This window comes from Cyanistes caeruleus, chromosome 8, assembly GCF_971803275.1.
Source record: "Cyanistes caeruleus chromosome 8, bCyaCae1.hap1.1, whole genome shotgun sequence".
NCBI lineage: Eukaryota > Metazoa > Chordata > Aves > Passeriformes > Paridae > Cyanistes > Cyanistes caeruleus.
Genome location: NC_141708.1, coordinates 20,630,649 through 20,652,890, shown reverse-complemented (window position 1 = coordinate 20,652,890; position 22,242 = coordinate 20,630,649). Strand labels below are relative to the sequence as shown.

The following is a 22,242-nucleotide window of genomic DNA, read 5'->3' as shown; positions in this document are numbered from 1 at the left end:
ATGAGCAAACTCAAAGGAAATGACAGGTTTCAAATGCAAATCCATTGCATTGTACTACCTAAACTTGTACCACAGCACTTAAAAATGAGTCACTAAGCTGCACTCTGACAAGACTCAAATTTATCTGTCTCTCTCAAGGAAGGTACAAAGAGTAAAAAGCAAGGTTTGCTTGAGAACTCCAGAGCACAGATGCCATTAGCTGTGTGCAAACTGTTGCCCTTATTTCACGGCTTCTCTGTGATGCTACTACATCAGCTTGAGCAATGCTCTAAGTAGCCTTTTTCCCCCCTCCATGTTTGCTAGTGAATAGTTGAATGCTTGAGAACAATGTGTCTCCAAGGAAAGATCTGTCTGACCTCCTCAACCAAGGAGACATAGGGTGCCAAACAACGCAGAAAGTGGGGCAAAATTCATACGGCATTTGAAGTCTGGCCAAGGAGAATAACCTGTAAGAATGAGCTAAATTATTGCCAGAGCCCAAGCATCACCACATGATTCTGTACTTCAGGAACAGTGAGAAAGTATTGTAAGAACTGAATATAAGTTTATAGAAGCTGTAAACAATGGCAACTGGAAAGGGTGGGGTTGTTTTCTCCTTTCAGTATTTTAAGTGTTCTAGGATGAATTAGCACTTCTGGAAGATTCATAACTCTTTGGAGGAGTACAGAAATGGTTTCTCCCAAAGAAAAGTCACAGCATCAGACTGTGACTAAGGCTGGCAGCTATCAGATCCTAAGGCCTTCAAGACTGTTTTATTTGCTTTTGTGATGGCTTTTTAGGATCAAAATACAGGATAAAAAATAACTGAAATGATTCTCCTGATACTCTGAATATGAAGGAGGCCAACACAACTCTTAAGTATTTTTCCACATACCAGTCTTCCAGCACCTGGTGAGTTGCAACATACTGTAGAAACAGGGAAATATTACAGCCTCTCCAATGAGGGGTTAGCAGGGATTGGGGTCAAGCATGACCCACTGGTGCAAAGCTCCATGGCAATGACAGCATATCCACAATCCAGTTAACATCTGTCGTCCCAGTGCTAACACACTACTTGATGGGTTTTCACCATCACTTGAGCCCTAGCACAACACATGAGCAACCATTCCAAATGCCATTGACATGACTGACAAAACATCTGTCATCTCTGATAGTTCCATGTTTGGACACTGGCTGACTTCAATCCTTTCAGGCAGGAAAGGACATTTAGTAGTGCTTCTGTAGCAGAAGTCTACCTGCTTCCTGCACTCTGTTCATGTGACCCAACAGAATTACATGAGTCTGCTCAAGATCATGTATGCTCACCTTGCCCAAAGGAGAGCAGGAATAAAGCTTTTACAGGTTAAAAGTCAGAAAGGCCACAGGGGCTCCAAACATGATTAAGTTTCGAGGCCAAAATAATCTCATATTGGAAATTCAGCTAAACAGAAGTTTCTCTCTGCTAGCTGTATCAGGCCTCTTGGGAATCACAGTACCCCTTTAAAATGGCATGCATTTGGCCAGAACTTTTCAGTGCAAGAACCCTCATTCCACCTGTAAGGAATGAGGAGCAGGACCTCACTGGGGAACAGCTAAGAGACAGTAGAGAAACCTCTGCTGCCCAGCTCAGAACTGTGACTTACGCGCTACATTGGAAGACAGCGATAGTCCCGTCTCACTGTGGTAGGGATGCACCGCGATCTGCGTCATGGAGGGGACGGGCACGCCAGGGAAGGACACTGCTGTAGCTGCCAGTGACGGTGCCGTTACTGAGTAAGGGTATTGCGCCCCTATGAATGCTGGATGGACACCCTACAACAGAAGGTATGGAACAGTCATGTCTACTTCGCCTGACCACTTAGAAGTAATTCAAAACATCACATCCCCACAAAAGCCCCAGAGCTTGAAAAGTCCAGTCTGAAGGAAGCAAAGGAGGAACCTTGCACCCTATGAGCACTACATCTGCTTGCTCCTCCTCCTTTAAAAAACTTAATCAGCTTGCAGAAAAACACCCTTGAGACCTTCAAAAATAGGCAAAGGTTGAAATAACCTTTGTTTTCCCAGTGTAGTCTCTATTTAGCCTGCAAGCTCTCAAGAAGACAAACTTTCTGTCCAGTGCCTTCTACAAATCTACAGAGCAACAGAAATTAAAAACTCTGATGTATTTTATATTCCCTTGAGATTTTAAATGCAGCGACAGAAGGCTCCTTATTGTGTAGATGCTGAGCTGTAGGGCCAAAGTAAGCATCACCAAACAGGCAAGTGAGAGCAGAAGCTTGATCTCAAGTCATGACAGATCTGAATTCCATGCTCTCCCCACTCCAACATACTCCCCCTGGAAGCAGCGACACAAGGTCACAGTAAATGAACAAGGAACAGCCAAAACTCACCTGTGGATACGCCGAGCCAGGGACCGGGAAGACAGCTGGGCGCGGCATGTGCTGGATAGTGTGTCCGATATACTGGGGATTACAGGGGATGTGAGTCTGAAGGGTGGTGTAAGGGTGGAGACCCTGCGTGTGTGTGTGTGCCATTGCTGGCCCTGCCACCGTGTGCTGCTGGTACATGGTTGACCCCACAGAGATCACTGGCATGACGGTTGCTGCTGCAGTTACTGCAGCTGCCACTGTCACCGTGGTCGGCTCTGAGGTCACCCGGCTGTCTGCCAAGCCACGCGCTGCTTCAGACGCAGCCCGCGCACCACCGGCGCTGCAGCCAGTGGCACCTTCTCTCTGGGCTGGGGTGCCACCAACAGTCTGTTCGTAAAGCCAGTACCACTGATGAGCTACTTCAAAGAGGACTTCTGGGTACACACCACCTCCTTTGGCTGCCTCTTCTACTGCCATGCAGGCCTTTTCCAGCATCAGGTTGTCCTGGGAGCAGTAAAGCACAAGAAGTCAAGAATGTAAAATGAGAAACACAAGAAGGAAAAACTACAAGAGGGGAGAAATACAAGGCACTCTAAAATGAGTAACACTAACACAGCCAGATGTCTGTTGCAGCAGAATAACCAGTGTTATTCATGAAACATAAGAAATCCAGAAAACTGGGATTAAGGCTGGGCAGTAGCAAAGGCGCCAACCCCACAGGTAACAGCAACACATCCTTGATGCTAGAAATCAGCCTCCACTAGCAGCTGCCATATGATGCTCACCTGTTCCTTACACTGCACCAGAGCCCTCTGGATCTCGTTTGGGTTCAGGGCATGGGCATGAGGCAGGCAGCTGAGCGCCAGTTCAGCAGCTGCCCGCACCATGTTGGAGTCTCTGGCCCGTGAAGCTCTGTCTGCCAATGATGCCACCTCTGGGGGAGTTAGATGTCCATCCCAACACTCCACCAAGATGTTCAAGGCTGCGCTACCAATCTCCATGGCCTGCCCTAAGAGGAAGAGTGAGACAGACTCTCACACCACTGTATGCCCAGCACAGTTACAGACAGCTTTCTCTCAACAGCACTCATCACTTCCCTCAGGGAGAAGTGACACAAGCCAGTTGCTTTCCTTAAGGTTCACATCAAATTTAGGTTCTTCCTCCCAAAGTACAGAACAATCAAGAACCCTCAATGAACAAATGGTGAGTGAGGACACCATTACCTAAGTTAAGCTAAAATGCATTGGAAATTGCAAAAAGTACTCACTATATTGGAGTACCCACAACCAGTCTGGACTGTCAGTCTATTTAAGCATGTCAGGAAAACATGAATTTTCAAAGGTGTGGTTTTTAGGCCTCTAGAAGCCATATGGATATGCAGTAAGTATGGGTGCAATCAGGACAAGCAAAGTGAAAACTGAATGCATCCAAAGAGCATGTTCAGACTTGACAAATGTCTCTTCAGCATACCTCTGAAGGAGAGGTAAAGACCAGTCTCTATGAGAAGTGGGCTTTTTAGACTGAAGCATGTTGCAGTACAAACAAGGAACAGGTTACAAGAACTTTCCAGGCCAAAGTAAGCACCACTGCTGATAAGCAACTACTGCAGCTGTGTGAGATGCTTAGATGGCTCCTACAGCACATCAGCATCACTGTTTCCAAGAACAAGCTTGCCTCCCTACCCCACTTCCTGCCCAAAAGTAAGCCTCCCAATAAAGCTTTGCTGTAACCTGTGATCCAAGAGACATGGGAGGAGTAAGTTCGAGAGAGCCAGTTGGGAGACACGAAGTTGTGCAGCCCTAGTGCATACAGCCCAATCTCAAAGGCGCAGAGGTGAAGGTTGCGGTGTGGTCCCTGGTGCCCACCACTGGAGGAAGGGTGGGTGAAGATCGAGGTACTGCTGTTTCCACCTGCTTTGATAAGGACTGTCTTGGCCAATTCAAAGTAGAAGTGCGCAGCTGCCTCTGAGGGCTGGTTTGGGACATGAGGAGCATGGCTCTCCAGCCGCCTCCCTTTATACCTAGAAGAAACACAGAGGGTTCTTTCAGACAAGTACCCCAAGTTTGCCAGCTGGAACTCCTGTCTTTAGGGTCCAGAAGAAACAAAGCAACTATTCCCCATAAAGTATTTCCCAATGTATACATGCCAGGTCTCCGACATCAAGTCTAGAGGTTGCCTCTGTGCATTAGTATTATTCATTACCTGCCAACTTCCACAGTCTTTGCACGGGCTCCCCCACTGGCTCTCCTACTGCCACTGGAAGAGGAAGATCCTAGTGAATCACTTGAAGAACTGCTGATGCTGTCACTGTCCTGTCCTCTGCCCCAGGATGTTGTTGCCCAGCCCCCACGTAGGGGACGCCGACTGAGCGTTGGAGAACTGTCAGAGGTGGTTTCAGGAGCACTGCTGTCAATACTAGCCATGCCTACAACACCAGAACCAACACAGAAATGTCACCAGGTCTGGTAAATGCAATGCAGACAGATAAACTACAAACCATATAAGATCAGTTATGTCAGTGACTGCCTTAGGGCTGACAGGAATTCACTGTAAATTAAGAGATATTAAATCAAATCAGTTTAGTCATAGACATTAGTATCATTTTGTAGTTCTTGGATTAAAATGCAGAAGAGTCCAAAAGAAGAAGGTATCTTTATTTCCCCCTTCACACCATCACAGCCCCTCACTCCACCTGCCAAGCTTTGTAACAAAGTATAACAACAAGAAGCAAATACACATACAAAGTCAAGTTCCACAGATTATATGAATAGGAAGAAAATGCTTCAGATATATGCTGCACAACCGTCACATCCTCTGCTTCTAACTTATACCCTTCCCAAGAGAAGTGTAGAGAGAAAGCAGCTTCTCTGAATTTGTTTCTAGATCCAGGAGCACAGTACTGCACTGCCAGAGTCAGCAGTCATTCAGCTCCAGGTATTTAATCCATCACACTGAACATAACTGGTGCAAGACACACACGGTAACTTGCCATATAGAAAGGGGCAGGAAATTTAGGGAGCAAATCTTATCTGTCCATGTCAAACACCTCAGAGACACTCAGCTGCTTCTGTTGTACAGGAAAGGCTGACAAGTAAAATCCCAGAGTCATAGAACAGGTTGCTCAAAGCCCCATCCAACCTGGTCTTGAACACTCCCAGGGATGGGGCATCCACCACCTCTCTTCTCTGTGCAACCTGTCCAGAGTGTAACAATAAAGAACTTCATCCTAATGTCCAATCTAAATCTCTCCTCTTTCAGTTTAAAGCAGTTATCCTTTTTCATATCACTACATGTCCTCATAAAAAAGTTCCTCTCTGGCTTTCTTGGGTACACCCCAGCAGACTAACAGAGCACTAGATGCTGTATGAGCTAGTCCATTCCCACCTGTGTGCTTCTTCTTCTGCCTGACAGGTGAACCCCAGCATCTCCCATTGTATCCACCTCGGTTTCCAAGGGCCAGCCGACTGGGGACCTTTCCCTCTTGTTTCAAAACAGTGGCCTCTGCAGCTGGCTCACAAGGGGACCTCTGAGAGCTCTCTGCACAAACAGAACAGTGACAAGGTAAACATCATCTTGTTTCTGTATCTCTAAAACCAGACATGCCCATTTAAAAGACACAAATATTAAAAGATAAAGGATTTTTATAAAATAAATGGTATTTATGAGCAGGATTATCTTGGTATTCTTTCAGTTATAAAGATTATCTGACACTAGGCCAAGATGATTTAATGCAAGATTTGGAAAATATGCTGTAACTATGGAAAATTTTAGCACAGCTAAAAAAACACTTAGCACAGTTACAAAGCACTTCTTACCCTGTGTACTCTTCTCCACAAAGTTCTCAGGACTGCTCTGGACTGCAGTGCTTACTGTAGCTTGCTGAGTGACAGAAGTCCCTGGAAGCTGTTGGATAGCTGCAGCAGACTGGGCAGCATGTTTGGAAGGAGATTTTTGACTTGCAACTGTAGGCTTGCTGGATGAGTAGAAGGAACTCAGCGTCTGTGGTTTGTGCGTTTGACTCTCTCTGTCCAGGAGTTTGTCTAAAATCTTTAGCAACAAGGAGAGAAAATAAAAAGGCACTCAGCAGAAGAGTAAGAGACCAGGCCTTACACTAAGACAAAGAGGGAAAATAACAAATCAACTTCTTGCTGTTGTGGAAACTTGTGGACAACAAGTTTCATTTGTCAGAAAAAAAAGAAAATGCTTATATTCTAGAAAATATGCATCACCTTCCTGAACCCACAATGCAATCCACAGTTGAGAGCCATGTGGTCTGCTTTACTTGAGGCAGCAAAGACTTAGTGATATCACATTTTCACTTGAAACAGCCATTCTCTTTACTTGAAAAGCACCCAAAACTCAAAAAAAAAAAAAAAAAAAAAGAAGCAATAATAGTATATCAAGGACAGAATTTCTAACTTTAGTTCTGCCAGATACTGTTGTTTAAGTCACAAAAATTCCATATTCACCCTTCAGAAAATTCTGTCATACATTACAGAGAAACTGGCAAAGCCACTAGAGAAACTGCTTTATACTGGCCTACAGTAATATTTCCTTGTTGTAATTTATTATGTAACTGGGGAACAATTAATCACCACATTCTAAGGGTTTGTCCACTTCTACTGTTTGTTCTCCATATTTAATCAACACCACAAGTCTGACAGACCATTTATACGCAGATGATTAATATCACAGTGTTCTTGTTATTCCCTGGAGGAGAGTATAGCAAAAATGCTTTTCTTTTAGGAGACGAAAGACACTAATAATGTAGTTCTTGCAGTGTAGGAGAATTTCTGAACATAAAAGATTAATAAAACCCTTTCTGAAGCTTCAGCATTTTTTCATACTTTTTCTTCCTTTGGGGTGGACAGGCAGTGCTTTACTCTCTCTCTTGCATAGGAAATTAAGACACAGGTATACTGAACTAGTATATCAAAGAGGTGAGAGGTTAAGAAACAGAGGCTTTGCTAGCTATACTGCTCTGCAAGTCAATATCCCTGCAGCAATATGCAAAAACACAGACTGCACACCAAAAACCCTTAGGAGTGGACTTGTCTTAGCAATGAAAGCAGTGACAATCTTAAGAAACCTGTGGAAAGAGTGCCTCTCCCAGGGCAATGCACTCCATACAGTCAGGTTTTGCGGCAGTGGATGAATATAAATACCACAACATAGCTTGTAAAACATCAGTATGTGACACAGCAACTTATACTCACTGTCAAAACTACCAAATCCATCAAAACCCAAACATGGTTTTGCTTTCTTTCTCTCTCTCCCCTTTTAAAGGGAAACTCACCTTCTTCAGCTTAGACTGATCATCCTTGTACATAATCATCAGGGCTAGAGCCAGATCCCCTTTCTCCCTTCGTGTGCCCTCACACAACAGAGGATGTTCTGCTTCACTGACAGTTGTTTTCATACCTGCAGCCCATAAAAGAGAGGATGAAGAGACAAGTGAGCTCATGGGACTACACTACATCCTAAGTACGGTCTATACCTCAGGGCTGTTTTATTCACCTCACTGTTAAAGGCGAAATAAGATTTTTTTTTCCCCCTATTTTCCTGTTAACTTCAGAAATAGGCCATGAATAAACAGAAGCTGCAGTCTGTCCTTAGAATACTAAGCTTGCCACAGCTGTCAGAACAACCAGATACTAAAACGCCACAGGAAGAGTCCAGGCAAGCCTACAACCCTTTCTTGAAACAAACCTTTTGGTTTCTGCAGATGCTACAAACCAACATTCCAACACCATAAAAAAACCTCATCTTCTTTCTTTCAGAAATGAGGTAACAGAACAGGCCTTGTCTAATCCATTTTATTCCTTTTTACGTACTGCTTTAAAACACACATACAGTACTGTCAACATAACACTTATATTATCACTGCTTTGTTGTGAAGCAAATAAGACAAAAATTCAGTATTATGCTAAGATCCTGAATTATATGATAATGCTTGAGAGTACTTCTCTTTCACTACCATTGTCTAATATCTTCAGAAATTATTATCGTTTGTTCCCTGAAACTGTCCATTTCCATTGAAGTCCAGGCAATACATATTTGAAGACAAAAGAGCAAGCAGAAAGCTAAAATTCATGTTACTACCTAAACACTGAGTTCTCATTCTGTGTTCTCCTTCCGTGTTCTCCTTCCATTTTTTCACAGCTTCACAAGGAGACCTCAACCCTGGCATGTGGAATCCTGCATCTGATTCTGTCAAACTCAGCAAACATTTCTATTTCTGCACCAAACTGGAATGAACTACTAACTCTCACCATTCAAAATGGGAAAGTATGCAGGATATGGATGAAGGCAGACTTTTATTGTAAAAGATTCTTACCAAGAGCAGCAACAGCTGCCTCAAAACCAAGCTCTTCATCTCCAGGCATTTCATTATTCCAATTACGGCTTGGGGGCCTGGAGCCTGTAGGAGAAACCACTGAAAGAAGACAACAGAATTAGTGTTCATCTTTCAAAGCTAAGGCTTCAAAGCAAAATACATTTTCTAAGAGCTTCCTTGAATTTGCACAGCTTTGGTTCTATTCTTAGCCTTGTACCAGTTTCAAGACCACAGCACCTTATGGGTTTTTTTACTCCATTTCTCTCTAAGCTCAGAAGGCTCCAAATGAGGTATAGTGCCAAGTCAGTCTTCTAATCCCAGGCTGCTGTGCCTGTTTTAAATTCTAGATTTATATTAGCTTCCTCTGAATATAACCAGCATAAAAGCAGAAAAGTCAATCATTTATAACTATTTTACAAACACACATAGAGTGCTGAAATGTCTTAAGTGTGCAGTTGTTTTCAAATGTAGGCAGAAGGAGAAACAGATCCACTGGGGAACAAAGTATCTTTAAAGCAAGGTAGAGGCAAGTGCAAGCAACATCACATGAAGAATAAAACTTTGTTCATTCTTATACAGAAGACAGTTTCGCTTTGAAAATCCCTCAAGACCTGGCATCTCAGAATATGCCCTGCACACACTCAGGCCAATGCAATCAGTACCTGGAGTGCACAGGACATCAAATATAAAGCTTGCCAACATCAGAGGCAGGACAGGACGGTAATCACACAATGTTCCTTCTCGCAGTTCCTCAGCTCTTCCTCTAATAGTGTTCATCTCGTTGGTGCCCAAGGGAATCTTCTTCAAGAGGGCTGCAATCTCAGATTCCTGATAAGCCAGCTTCACCTGGTAGTATTCACAAAGAAACAGAAAAAAAGCTGTCAACAGCACAGTCCCCTGTAGGGAGCAGACCTCTTTTCCTTCTGCATAAAGTACAGCAATAGTTTTTATTAGTTTATTAAATTATAGCAATTCTACACAGCTAGCCACCTTTACCATTCCCTCCACAACAAAAATAGGTTTTCAAATCTAGTAACAGTCTTGCTTTGTACACAAATTTGTTTTAACTCAAATGATCATTCTTCAGCTGCATACAGAAAAAAATGCATCAGCTCTCATAAGAACATCAGCAGAAGTATCTGACTGGATTAGGCCAGTGGAAAAGGTGGTTACTCCTAACTGCAGAAAGAAAGGATGCTAAGTGATACACCCATTTGAGACACCAGAGACTGATTAGCAGAAGAATGGGTACGGTGTGGCAGCACACATGCCATCAGGATGAAGACATTCCACTACTCTGTGTCTGTATTCTCTCCATTCTTGGTGAAAGTAGTAGTTTTCTTTTAGGTAGCAAGTGACTGCCAAACTCAAAATCATCTTATCAGACCATAAGAAGTACAGGTAATTAGTGTAATAATTGTAGTTGGTGGATAACTGGCAATGACACACACTCTAAGGAGCTGCACAACCCTGCAGTGATGAAAAGCAAGGTAGCTATAAATCACACAGAAGACACTTCTTTTTCAAAACAGGAATCCTCAGGGTAGGAGGATTCCAAGGAGCACCCAAAATAATGTGCTTGCACAGTGCATATGCTTGCTTGTCAGTGAATGAGGTATCAGCAAAAGCAACAATTTTCAAACACATAACAATCACAACAATTCACCCTAAGGAATAACTTTCAAACAATTTCACCAATAAAAATATGGATATTTACAAATTACTTTATCTTCCCCCAGATGAGTGAAGTAAAATGAAAAATATTTAAGATAAGAAGTAGGGTGTTCTAATCAAAATAATACATTAATAAAAGATTTTGTACTTATTTAAATATTTTCAGGCCTATAGCTTCATGTGAAATCAAAGACCTGTTGGCACATAAGGTCTGAGCTTCCTATCAGAGAGGGTAACAACAGGTGATGTGATAATGCTAAACATCTTTTTAGCAGATCAACATGTGCTAATGGGATGTATACTCAGTTAATTTACTTCCACTGCAAACCATTTTAAGAAAACAAAAGCACAACCAAACTTCTGAAATTTAAATGCTGAAATTTAAACCACATGACCAAACACATTCCAACAGAACAACGTTTATGGATACTGTTTTTTTGAGATATTTTATTACCTCCAGAGCCTTGGTAGAGGCAGGTGGTCTCTGCAGCTCCAGAGCAAACATTCCTATTCGGAATGCCAGGTTGTGGTACTCCAGCCGCTCACTCAAGACAGTCAGCAAGAAAGCAGCTTTAGACAAGGTGTTGGTTGCCATCCACGTCTGCTTACTGGTTGACACCTTGTTCTTTTTGCCCTGTTTGAGGAAGAATTTGTCACTGGACACTTTCCTAAATATCCTAAATGACTCTATGCTTGTCCTCTTATCATTTGCAATAATTATAGACATGAGAAAGAATAAAATATATTTAGATTTTATTCCTTTTGCTGAGCAATCTCAAATTTCAGTGCTTACCACTGAACACCATTGCCTCCCCTATTTCACCCCAGCACAACAGAGTGGAAGAGCTGGCCTGTGGACAAGACACGTCCCTGTTGGACTGATGCTGTGCAGGCAGATGCCACACGCCTGTCCCTTCCAAGGGAACCCTTCTGTACAACAAACACTGCTTAAGTTTCACTACAACTGAGTTTCCAGAACTTTATGCTTATTTCCTGTCCAACCCTCTTATCTGAAACAGCAAAACTACTAACATTTCCAGTGATGTACACTATGAAATAGGAGGCTAAAGTTTTGGAGAGAATCACAAGAAACAGGGTCACCTGCATAGAGCTTCAGTAAAATCAAGACTATTGATGGTTGCTGCCATCTCTCTACCTTAGCTGGTGGCTGCTCCACTTTGAGATCTGGAGGGTTGGCCAGTAGGTCTCTAGCAAGCTCTACAGTCAAGCGGCAAGCCTCACTACTGTATCCATGTGCATACAGTGCCTCTGCACAGGCAAACAGGATCTGCAAGAAGAAACAAATGGTCATGTTCAAACCACACTACCCCAGCCTGGAGTAAGCCCACTCAAACCACTTGTCACAAAGACTGCAAGCACAATTCACGACTAACTTCAGCAGCAGATTTCCTTGGAGTCATTCTTGCCTAGTCTTTCACCACCACTCCTTGAAGCACTCCCCTAAAAAGCCTTTTCTTACATGATTAAGTCCTATCCTCTCTCCAAGTGCTATGAGATCAGAGAATAGCTCGAAAAAACCTAAACCTCAAACTACCACTATTTCCATGCATTGCCATTTGGCTGCTTGGTTATATAGGTGCAACCTGTAAACACGTTTTGTGGTTATTACAGGAAGGAGACACAGTTTATTTAGACTGCCTCTCCTTTCCAAAGAACTTCTGCTTAAATGGTTGGATTTAATTTTTTCTTGCTGAGCATATCTCAGCCTCATTTTTAACTTCATATAATTCTTGCCACTTCCAAGGGTGAGACTAGATGAAAAGCACACACTGTTTTTCCTACGTTTGTAAACCCTGGAGTGTGAGATGGGACTAACTAAAACTGGGACACACTTGCAGTTAGCATAGAAATAGGGAATCAAGCTTGTGGGAAACAGATGTATGCTACCTACTGCATTAGGCTTGTAGATACCTTATAATACAGTTGGTTATCACAACATTGTAATTAAGCACTTGATTGAACAACATCCTAGGTTCAGGATAACAGCTATGAGGGTGGTGAGACCATGATTTATATAACACATAAAACTGCAAAACAGCATTTTGAACTAGATTCAGCTCACCTCCATCCGGTTCTCCTGTTCCAGAGGCTTTATACCAGCAAATATATCCTGCTCCTCGTCAATTCCCCCTTCAGCTTTGTCATCATCTTCCTTGGCTACCTCTTGTGGATTCAGATAGTACACCTGGTAATCATCTTCATCTTCTCCATCATCCTCTCCCCCTGCTGCACCATTCTCTCCCACTTCCTCTGGCTTCAGACTCACGCCACCAGAGTTCTCATCCGCGGAAGGCAGGTCATCATCACCACTACCCATCTCCCCCACAGGATCCTTGGGGGATTTCTTGGCCATGGAACTGCTCCTGACAGTGGGCTCCGGTCCCTCCGAGAAGTACACTCCAGCATCCTCTTCAAAGGCATCCCTGTAGCTCCTGCTCAGTGGACTTTCTGTAAAACTAAAGGTATTGCTGGCTTCTGCCCCCAGTGCTAAGCTGCTGTCATCCAGGCTCATCTCTGCCAAGTCCGGCTCCAGAGAGCTGTCCTCACTGCTCATACGGCGTTTCCCACTATGTTTACTGGTCAAGCCTTTGCTCACTGGCAACTTTGCTTTGCTCACTGCAGTCTTGTAGACAACTTTATCCCCTTCTGCCGAGAGCCGTCTCAGAACCCTCTGTGGCGTTTCGGAGACAACTTTCCGCTTCCCAGTAAGTTCCTTGGGACGAACCGCCGGCTCCTGGGGAGAAGGCCGCAGCCTGTCCCCGGGCTGCAGACATGGTCCCCCAAGCTCCTGGCTATGGGTCCTACCAGCCTCACAGGCACTTTCTGCACACTGCAAGCGGCAGCTCCTCTGCTGGATGGCCTTTACCCAACAGAATGAGTTCTTCTTGTCAGTGCTGCTATATGTAATCCCAGGAATGGGATAAGCTTCCTCCCAGCTAAAGTAACAGGCTTCTACAGCTGGCTTGAAACCTTGGAAGAGCTTTTCTAGGGACTTCTTGTGCTGACCCCTCTTAACATTATCTATGACTTTCAGCTGCCACTGTCTGAGCTGTGAGCAAAGATCCCTGCGCCTAAGAGAAAAAAGAGGACAGGTTAGAAGCAGACACAAAAAGCACCTGCAACAAACTACTACTTAACCCACAGAACACTTCCTTGCTTTGGCCAGAAACATCATCTGCTGAATTAAGTTAAAGCTAAACATAGACAGCACTAAAGACAAGCTGAAAAAAGCGAACAGGTATATTAACAACTGGGTTCTAGACAGGTTCATGATCCAGAAACAAAATGTGAACACCACCAACATGAAAGCACAATAGAAACTATGAAGTTGAAAATAAAACACTATCTTCCCTGTTTGCTTGTCTGCCCCTAAATAAGGTGCTAGTGATTTGAGTCTTAGCAGTCTCAGGTGAGTGAGTACCATAGGGAACTGCCCTTTGAGACACTCGTAAAATAGTCTGCAGCAGCTGTGAAACAACCCTGTGAATAATCCCAGTTAAGACATTGACAAGCACAGCCTAAATAGCCTACCCAGGGAAGCACAATGACAGATAGGACCACCTAATCTCACTCCCAGGCATTTACCTCTTCAACCTAATCTGCCTATATAGAGGCCAACAATTTCATTTAAGCTTTAACAGGCTGTCCTCAGGAGAACAAGCTGTTGCAAACCATAGGGACAGCCGTAATTGATGTTCAAATAACTCGGAAGAAGCAGCAAGCTGGCAGGACTACACAGACTCACGTTACACAGTTAGTTCCATGCCCCATATTAACTATGGGAAGAACAAAACAGTTCTGCACTTTCCAGCTCCAAATATCACATAGGGCCTACGCACTTGAGCAAAACAGTCTAAATGGTGATCTTATACAAGAAAAAAAGACATTTCTACAAATTTCACCAGGTGTCTCAACCAACTGCCATTCTGTTTCTGCCACACATTTCTGATGTATAATCCCAATGCTTCAAAAAGTGAAACAACAAGAAAACAAAACAAAAATTAAGGAGAACCAATTTAGGTGCAAAGCGTATTAGGACAAAAGGGACTAAACAAAATGGACTACTTATATTTGTCCACTCAAGAAATTAATTAACCAGGAAACATACTGGTAGAGCTTAATCAAGGAGAAAATTTTCAGAAGGAAAAAGAAGCAGGAACTAGTTTGGAAGAGTAACATGAGGATGAGAATCTGTGAAGTCTCCTTATGATTCACTCTAAGGACTGGGAAGCACAAGTAGAAGAGGGTCCTTGGAGACTATTCAAACACCAAGAGAATAGGTAATCAAGCAGGAGCATTTCAATTATTCATTAGCTCAAGTAGGAGATCTGAGCAAATCTGAACTGCATCAAATAACTCAAATGTGAATACACAGCACAACTTCATGCGTTATTAATGGCCAAAATACTTTATGCTTTTTCTATGTGATTTGATTGATGTTTGTGTTTATTTTAAGCCTCATTCGCAGTTTCCTACATTTTTGTCTTCAACTCCTATATTTAGCTACTTCATATTTAACTGTACAAGACAGAAACTACATCCATTTTAGTGTGCTGATGTGCCTTTCATAGGGCATTTTATTAATGTTACACAATTCAGAGAAAGCAAATCCTGTTAATGTGTAATTGTTCTGAAATTACCATCCTGTTTTCATTTGTTCTGAGAATTTATAGCACATTAAACTAATCCAATACATTTTACACACCACACTTGGTAGACAAGATGTACGAAACAAACTATTACAATGTCAACCACAGTATCTCAACAGGAGCTCTCAGTACCTCCTCTGCTATTCAACTGCTGCTAAATAAAGATGCTGCTAAATAAAGATGGCAGTGATTTACCATAGCACAATATGGTTTAGAAATCTGCAGAAGCCACACAATTTTTTCTCACACAATTGAAAACACTGACTGAAAATCATACGCTGGTGACACTGTTTACCGATACACTGCAAAGAACAAATTCCCTAAGAGCAAAGAAAGTAAGAACTGGCTCATCTTGAAATATGCAAGAGTGAATGTTCTGGGCTAAACAGAAGTCCATTAAACTGCTGAATGGTTAAATATAGAAACCTTTAAAATTAATTGATAGCTGGTGCTATCATTCAAATAAATGTTCTCCACTGGGACACTAAAATGCAGAATTACACTCACATGTGTAAGAAAGAAAACAAGAAAACAAGCTAGTCCTGATACTTGATGTTGCTAAAAGTATGCAGTGATAGCAGTTAAAGTAATTATAGTGTTTTGAATGCTACATAGCATATAGTCCAGAAGGACTAATGGTTGAACAGGTACTGACGTAATGATACAAATGCAAGAAATCTACAGGATGAAAGTCTTTAGTGTAGTTGAGTATCACAGATATTAAAGAGAGACAGGAACTGATTCTTGAGCTCACCTCTGTGGACTAATAGTTGGGTCAAGGACAGCCAGCCTCCAAAGAACCACCATCTCATCACACATGCTTGCACAAGCATGAGCAGCTACTTCTGACTGGCCATTGCTGCGCCCTGTGTGCCCACTAGCACTGCTGTGTGAAGCAGATGTTCGCACGCTGTACCACCAGCCGGTTATCTGCAGAAGAAAACGTTCCATGGAGCTGTGCTGTGGCCAACATCTCATCCCCTGCTCTCACTTTATCTCATAATCCCAAGGAAACAGGATCTGTAGTTAATATCAGGTTTTCATTTGATTCCAAAATAACTATGACCATTAAAGCAGTATTGGTTTGTGAGAACTAAGGGACTCAAAATTCCTCTGGTTAGAAGGCACAAGCCCAAAGAACAAAACATTCACAAGGTGTTCACTTCCTAGAGGCCTTCACACTTGGAGAGAAAAAGTGAACAAATGTGATAAAAGAAGCATTTCCTTACTTGCTCAAAGTCGAGGTATGGGATGGAGCAATAAGGAAACTTACACCACAATTTACATTACAGACTGAGATCAAAGTCCTGAACTGTCAAAGGAATTTTTTTTTTCTAATATTATTTTAACAAAAATTTTAAAAGTATTGCTTCAATCCACCAAAATATATCTTCCCTAAAGATAACAAAAGAATCTGAGATTCTATCACAACATATGTATTTAGTTTTTATCAAAATGTCAGCTTATACATGACGTATTTTGTTTAAAAAAAAAAAACAGAAACAAAACAACAGCAAAATAAATCGCCTTGACTTGGAAGAAATCTAATCAAATACGTTGAACAAAAGAAATCAGACTCTACATACTCATGTTAGATGAATTATTTGGGGCATACAGTATTACTAGGACACCATTAAATCAGAAGAAGAGCAAATCGTAGCATCCTTTTAGTGTGGAGAAGCACATGCGTACAACACACGTAAGCTACTAAAATAACTGTATTCAGCCATGGGTTGTACAGACACAAAGCACCAGTTACTGGCTCTGCTTGGCTCCTCAAAACATCCCCCACTCCAAGTAAAGAGATACCTGCTCATAGTTGAGACACTGGTCAGTCAGAATCTCCAGCAAAGGAGCTGCATTGCTATCCCGTCTCTTAAACATTTCCCGCACGATGGAAAGCAAGTTCCAGATTCCTTCAGGTTCTCTTCCTCGCAGGGGACGCAGCAGACAAGCCCACTCAGCAGCAGCTGGTGGCTCAGTGGAAGACAGATACATTGAATTCACATCACTGTACATAAAGAAGAAGAATAAGGAGAAAAAAATTAAATCAAGGAGTCATACAAACTCCTGATAATAATCTGTATCCAGAAATATTTGTCCCTCAATGGCACAGACATGAGTAACCTAAAAGACAGAATGCATAACAACCTCAAGAACACCACACGAGCAAAAGTGTACACAGTCTGCTCTACTGAAATAACACTGCAGAAGCTACACAAAAGTACAGTCCAGAAGAGTAACCATGAAACTGAGCATCCTTCAGTCCAAGGCATACAGAGTATATGGCGAATGAATTTACAGATCACATGAATGTCCCATTTTCCCTTAAATGGCAAACAGCTTACCTAAAAACAACAGGAGAGGGTCCACAGAATTTATGAAGGGTTTTCTTTATGTTATCACTCAAAGTAGATTCATCTAAGTACCAGGTGCTTTGATCTGAGGCAGAAGGTCCAGCAGTGGGATCTTACAAAAGAAAAACACATTTACAGTCTGCGAGCTTTGAAGACATTTTACTCTATGTGCCCAACCACAGAGTACACAGGCAGTGCTACCCAAGTTATTTCACCCATTGCTGAACACCCTACTCAGAATTATCTTAAATTACTTTCAACATTAACAACATTAAATTAGCAGCTTCTTCTTGACCAGAAGAGTAATGCAGAACTAAAATAGGAATGTTCTAACATCTCTGGTAACCAACAGTTAGTTGGGTGACCCCAAGTCACAGCTAGCCTAGTCTTGCAAACAGTCCAGTTTTAAGCAGGAACTTGGGAGAGGTCCCCGCCAATTAACATTTCCAGGAGTCTCTATTTAATACCAAATCAAAAAGAAAAACACTTTGCTAGAAAGTGCATTGCCTGATGCTCCCTTCCTCTGCAAGCACTCTGAGGTGCCTGTTGTTATGCCATATACATGTAAATGCCAATACTCATCTCTTTTCCTTGATTTCATCTTCAATCCAAGCTATAGGCTAACAAATCAGAAACCTGAAGCAATGGAATTATCATCCTCTTCCTATCTGTGATAAAGATTGCTGAAATAAGATCTATTAAAGTTACCTGGGGCCCCACATACTGTGTTGATGGCAGTAGACTGGGAAGATAATAACTCGTCCAGCAAGCGCTGAGCCGTTGGAAGAATCTGAAAACATGCAGCAAACTTTCAATATACACAGTACTTCCTATCCTGCTACAGCCAGCCAAAGACTGTGACTGAAACACTCCAGCAATTTGAGTACGGAATGTAGAGCTACGTTTTTCAGAAAGCACGACAGAGGGTGCTAAAGATCACACAATGACTACCAGCTGTCACACCTCTCACAGCTCACGCAAGGCTCACTTTCTGCAGTCACACCCTAAGAAGTAAACAAAAGCATCACAGTTTTTTAGCTCCTTTCTCATTTCTTGAGGAATAGGAGCCCACAGAAAGTGATACTGTAACTAATTTTGAAATTCAGGGAAGCCACTGCTGCCAAGATCACCATTATCCTTGCACTTTGAAAGATCTTTACTTCTTGTTCCTAAATAATTTCTCTAAAACCCAAGCAAATGGGAGCAGGGGAGCAAACTATAAAACACATCTACACATAATTTTTGGGGCAGACTTTAGCTTATTTACCATCCAGTTAGCAAAGGGATTCAGTAGTAAATGAATGCAGTTTCAGCACTAAATTAATCATAGCTTCTGGACTAGCTCAGAGCATAGCAGAGAAGGTTCACACTGATTGTAAAATCCTACGTAGATAATACCCTTAACATTCTATTTTTGCAAGAAAAACACACAGTAGAAAGAGATTTTTTCCTCTCACTAAGTCTGGGCTGAAAGTGTAGGTCCATTTAGCCTTTAGTATGTATGAACAGAACAGGCAAATTATTAACCTACATAATCAGGATTGAAATGACTTGCAACAGAAAGTCTGATATCCCCCACCTCTCTCTGTATAACAGCAGATGTAAAAAAAGATCACTCTTACTGTAAAGAAAGGCACATTCAGTACACCTGTATTTGCAAATAATACAGATACATCTCAAACAGATAGAAAGAAAAAAAGCTTCAGAAGGATAGTTTGCATTTCAGTCACCTAAAGAAACAAACTCAGCACTAAGCTATTTTGTACCTTTTTTCCATTACTACATATTTTAAGAAAATTCACAGGTCTCAGCAGTGTCACACCTTAAGGCTGAAGCACCAGTGACCTGCAGTGACTCTCCTTCCATCTTTTTTGTTACGACATTCGTGCTTAATTGGAATAGGAATACGAGCTTCATAAGGGGAAATAGCGCTTGGATGAAGAACTAAGTAATGACTTCCAGCTGCTTTTCCATGATTTTCATAGATACAGAAAACACTTTCAACAGAGATTCTGAAAAATGTCTAGCTGCATTTCTATGGCCATCATTCCCTTACACATGAAAGTAATTCAGCATTTTAATATTGTACCATGTCATTCACAAACTGGAAATAAGGATAAAATAGAACACACGTACAGCCAACTCTAATTCTACATCATGTAGTCAAAATATGGGGTTCCAAGGAATTAGTGTATCTATCTCCACCCAGAAATCTTGAAGACCAGGAATAAGACTGTTGAAAGAATCTGAGGTGTGTCTTGCCTTTTTCAAAGGAATTACACAACTTAGGTTAAGACATCTTTCCCAATAATCCCTTAATTTTAGTGTTGGGCAGCATGCATCAGATTATCCAGCAAAATTGTAATAATTAATTAATCCAGATGTTATTGATGCACAGCTGGTACACGTGACCAAAGGAGAAATAAACCCCGCAGAAAGGAGCACACACAGCGTGTGCAAACAAATCACATGCCATTCAGGAAACAACTACTACCACTACTAGCCTTTCGAAGCCCTTCCCTGTTAATCACCAGATGTGCCATAAAGCTTAGTCTGAGGAGAGAAGAAAAGCTTTGCCTGTGACATAATGCAGCAATAAGCACACACTGCTGGTGCTCATCTCTCAGCAACAGAAAAGCAGTATTTTTATATCACTTTCACATTATACAATTCCTCTACTTCCTCTCAGAAGAAGGTTAGTATTTTTTATAGGACGTTTTAGCAATAGAATATCTTTGTGTCCTAAGCACAGCACCATAATATCAATTTTAGGCACATGCTGCCAGTAATCTACCTCCTACTTACGAGGAGTGTGTTACAGATGCACTGCTGAAATGTGACAGACACCCACGCAGGTCAGTTTTTCTCAATCTCCTTTAGCTGAACAAGCATAAAAAAGCTGCCAAGCCCTTTTAACTTTAAAGCAGACATTTCACAATCACTTGGGTATTCTTGTGTATTTTGTGCAAACATTTTAGGCAGATGATATAAATGACCTTACCCTGAACAACACAGATATTTAAAGAATAAGAGAGCAGATTTTGCCTTTGACTAAAAAAATGTCATGTCTATTACACTGAATGATTTTTATGAATCACCAAGAAGCTACACTGGAGGAAGTCAAAAGGTTACCAGTTAGGCACATTAGCAAGTGCCCACTTAAGGCACATACAGTACTTTCTCTGGGTAATTCTCTCCACTTAACTAATCATACACACAAAAAAGAAACAAGCTGATTTGGGCTGACCTTTCATGATTCATGATTCAACAATCATGAACTGATTTACTGTGTTAGAACTTTCACAAGCTCAGCATATATTCATGCTGATATGAATAGCCACCACTCTTCTTTCTCCTTTTAAGACACTTCTAATTTTTTACTTGGCATTAGACTATTGTAGAAAAATAGAATAGAAAAACTGAAAAGAGCAAGACCTGAATGCCTTCCCAGCAGCTCATGATTGAATATAATATCTGGTTATTTTCCAACAAAAGACATCATATAAATTGACCCAGAATAAAGGTAATTGAATTTAACAAGTTGTCAGTCAGATCATGGTCCCCACTTACCTGTTGTGGAAGTTCGCTGATTAGGTACTGAGCAAATTTTTGCAACTGGTCTCTTTGTAACCGAGACAAAGACTCAGAAACAGGTGCTCGTAAGCACACTGCAGATGCCTGAAAAAAGAAAAGGAGACACAAACTACCATTAATGAAGCTGTGTCCAGCAAACTGATGAAGTGTCACAAACACTTACTATGCCGATGCATGCCATGCTTAGTCTTGATAGCCGATTTTTTTTTCTCTGAAATTATGTAGTGTGTTCCAGATAAGATGCAAATAAGCTGTCTAGACTTTATAAAAACTGGTTTTAAGAGGTTTTTTTCAAGGAAACTGATGTAACAGCTGTGCTTAAGATCTGTTGTTGCTAGCAATTGCACAAATACTGGCAGAGATTTCACAAACAAACCTCTGAAATAGGACATTATCCCTTAAGCTTCTGGCAAATGAACCAGCTCTGTGGGGGACTGTTTCACAGAACCACAACCATCTCATTTATCTCATTAGAGTTTCTTAATTCAGTCTTAAAATCTCTTTCCATATCTTAGAACAAATTAGATTATAAAAAACCTCACCACTAGCTTCTTAACCTTTTTCACGCTACATAACAAAAATGTCCTGCTTAAAATTTAACCTGTACACAGTCAAGAGCAGTTTCATAATAAAGACACTTCTGATATTTCTTGTCTACATAGAGCAATATACCTTGGCTTGTAACTTGCTAGTGTCAGAAGTCAGTTTATACAAATAAAGATTCTTTCACTATCACTTTTAAGTGGAAAAAAGATTGGAGGCAAAAGAATGCTTTTTATCTTACACAGGGTCCAAACTTTCTGAGTGTAAATAATAAAAATCACGATTTGTTTTCTAGCCTCGCTCTCCATACTCATCTTTTAAAACTCAAACTAAGAATTCAAAGCAGAACCCACTTTTTTGCCAGCTCTCCAGTCCTAAGTACAGAAAGTATACCAGTATTCTGATTATTTCACAATAGTATAAATTTAAGCCAATTACACTTGTCCATTCTGAAATGCTAACAAGCTTCAGCAGATTATTAGAACTTATTTAAGGATCTGGAGTTGACCATAAGCATGTTAGCTGTAAAATGTTCTGTGACAGCAGAAAATCTTCAGTTCCTTTCAATCATCAAAACTTAATCCTCTGTGTTTCTCAGCTCCCCAAAGCAGAGGAAATTCAACTGTATGCAAGACCAAACCCTCAACTGGCGTATTTCATACTGATTCTACGTATTTTCAGCTTAGGTTGGTTATGATATAAAATGCCTACTTTTTGAT

General features: G+C 41.5%; 1 protein-coding gene across 8 annotated transcripts in view; it reads right to left on the bottom strand.

Annotated features, from left to right (window-relative positions):
* ZSWIM8 (zinc finger SWIM-type containing 8) overlaps positions 1-22,242 on the bottom strand; it is a 55,022-nt gene that overhangs the window by 4,958 nt on the left and 27,822 nt on the right. For all 8 annotated transcript variants that reach the window (XM_023929420.2, XM_023929423.2, XM_023929422.2 and 5 more), the window contains exons 5-22: positions 20,957-21,064; positions 18,095-18,176; positions 17,378-17,498; positions 16,839-17,040; positions 15,784-15,959; positions 12,443-13,451; positions 11,516-11,647; positions 10,814-10,993; positions 9,348-9,531; positions 8,686-8,784; positions 7,645-7,769; positions 6,164-6,395; positions 5,733-5,885; positions 4,551-4,773; positions 4,079-4,368; positions 3,134-3,357; positions 2,370-2,852; positions 1,623-1,791 (exon numbers count right to left, since the gene is read on the bottom strand). In XM_023929420.2, the coding sequence (XP_023785188.2) occupies positions 1,623-1,791; positions 2,370-2,852; positions 3,134-3,357; positions 4,079-4,368; positions 4,551-4,773; positions 5,733-5,885; positions 6,164-6,395; positions 7,645-7,769; positions 8,686-8,784; positions 9,348-9,531; positions 10,814-10,993; positions 11,516-11,647; positions 12,443-13,451; positions 15,784-15,959; positions 16,839-17,040; positions 17,378-17,498; positions 18,095-18,176; positions 20,957-21,064 (4,192 nt within the window). The remainder of the gene's footprint in view (positions 1-1,622; positions 1,792-2,369; positions 2,853-3,133; positions 3,358-4,078; positions 4,369-4,550; positions 4,774-5,732; positions 5,886-6,163; positions 6,396-7,644; positions 7,770-8,685; positions 8,785-9,347; positions 9,532-10,813; positions 10,994-11,515; positions 11,648-12,442; positions 13,452-15,783; positions 15,960-16,838; positions 17,041-17,377; positions 17,499-18,094; positions 18,177-20,956; positions 21,065-22,242) is intronic.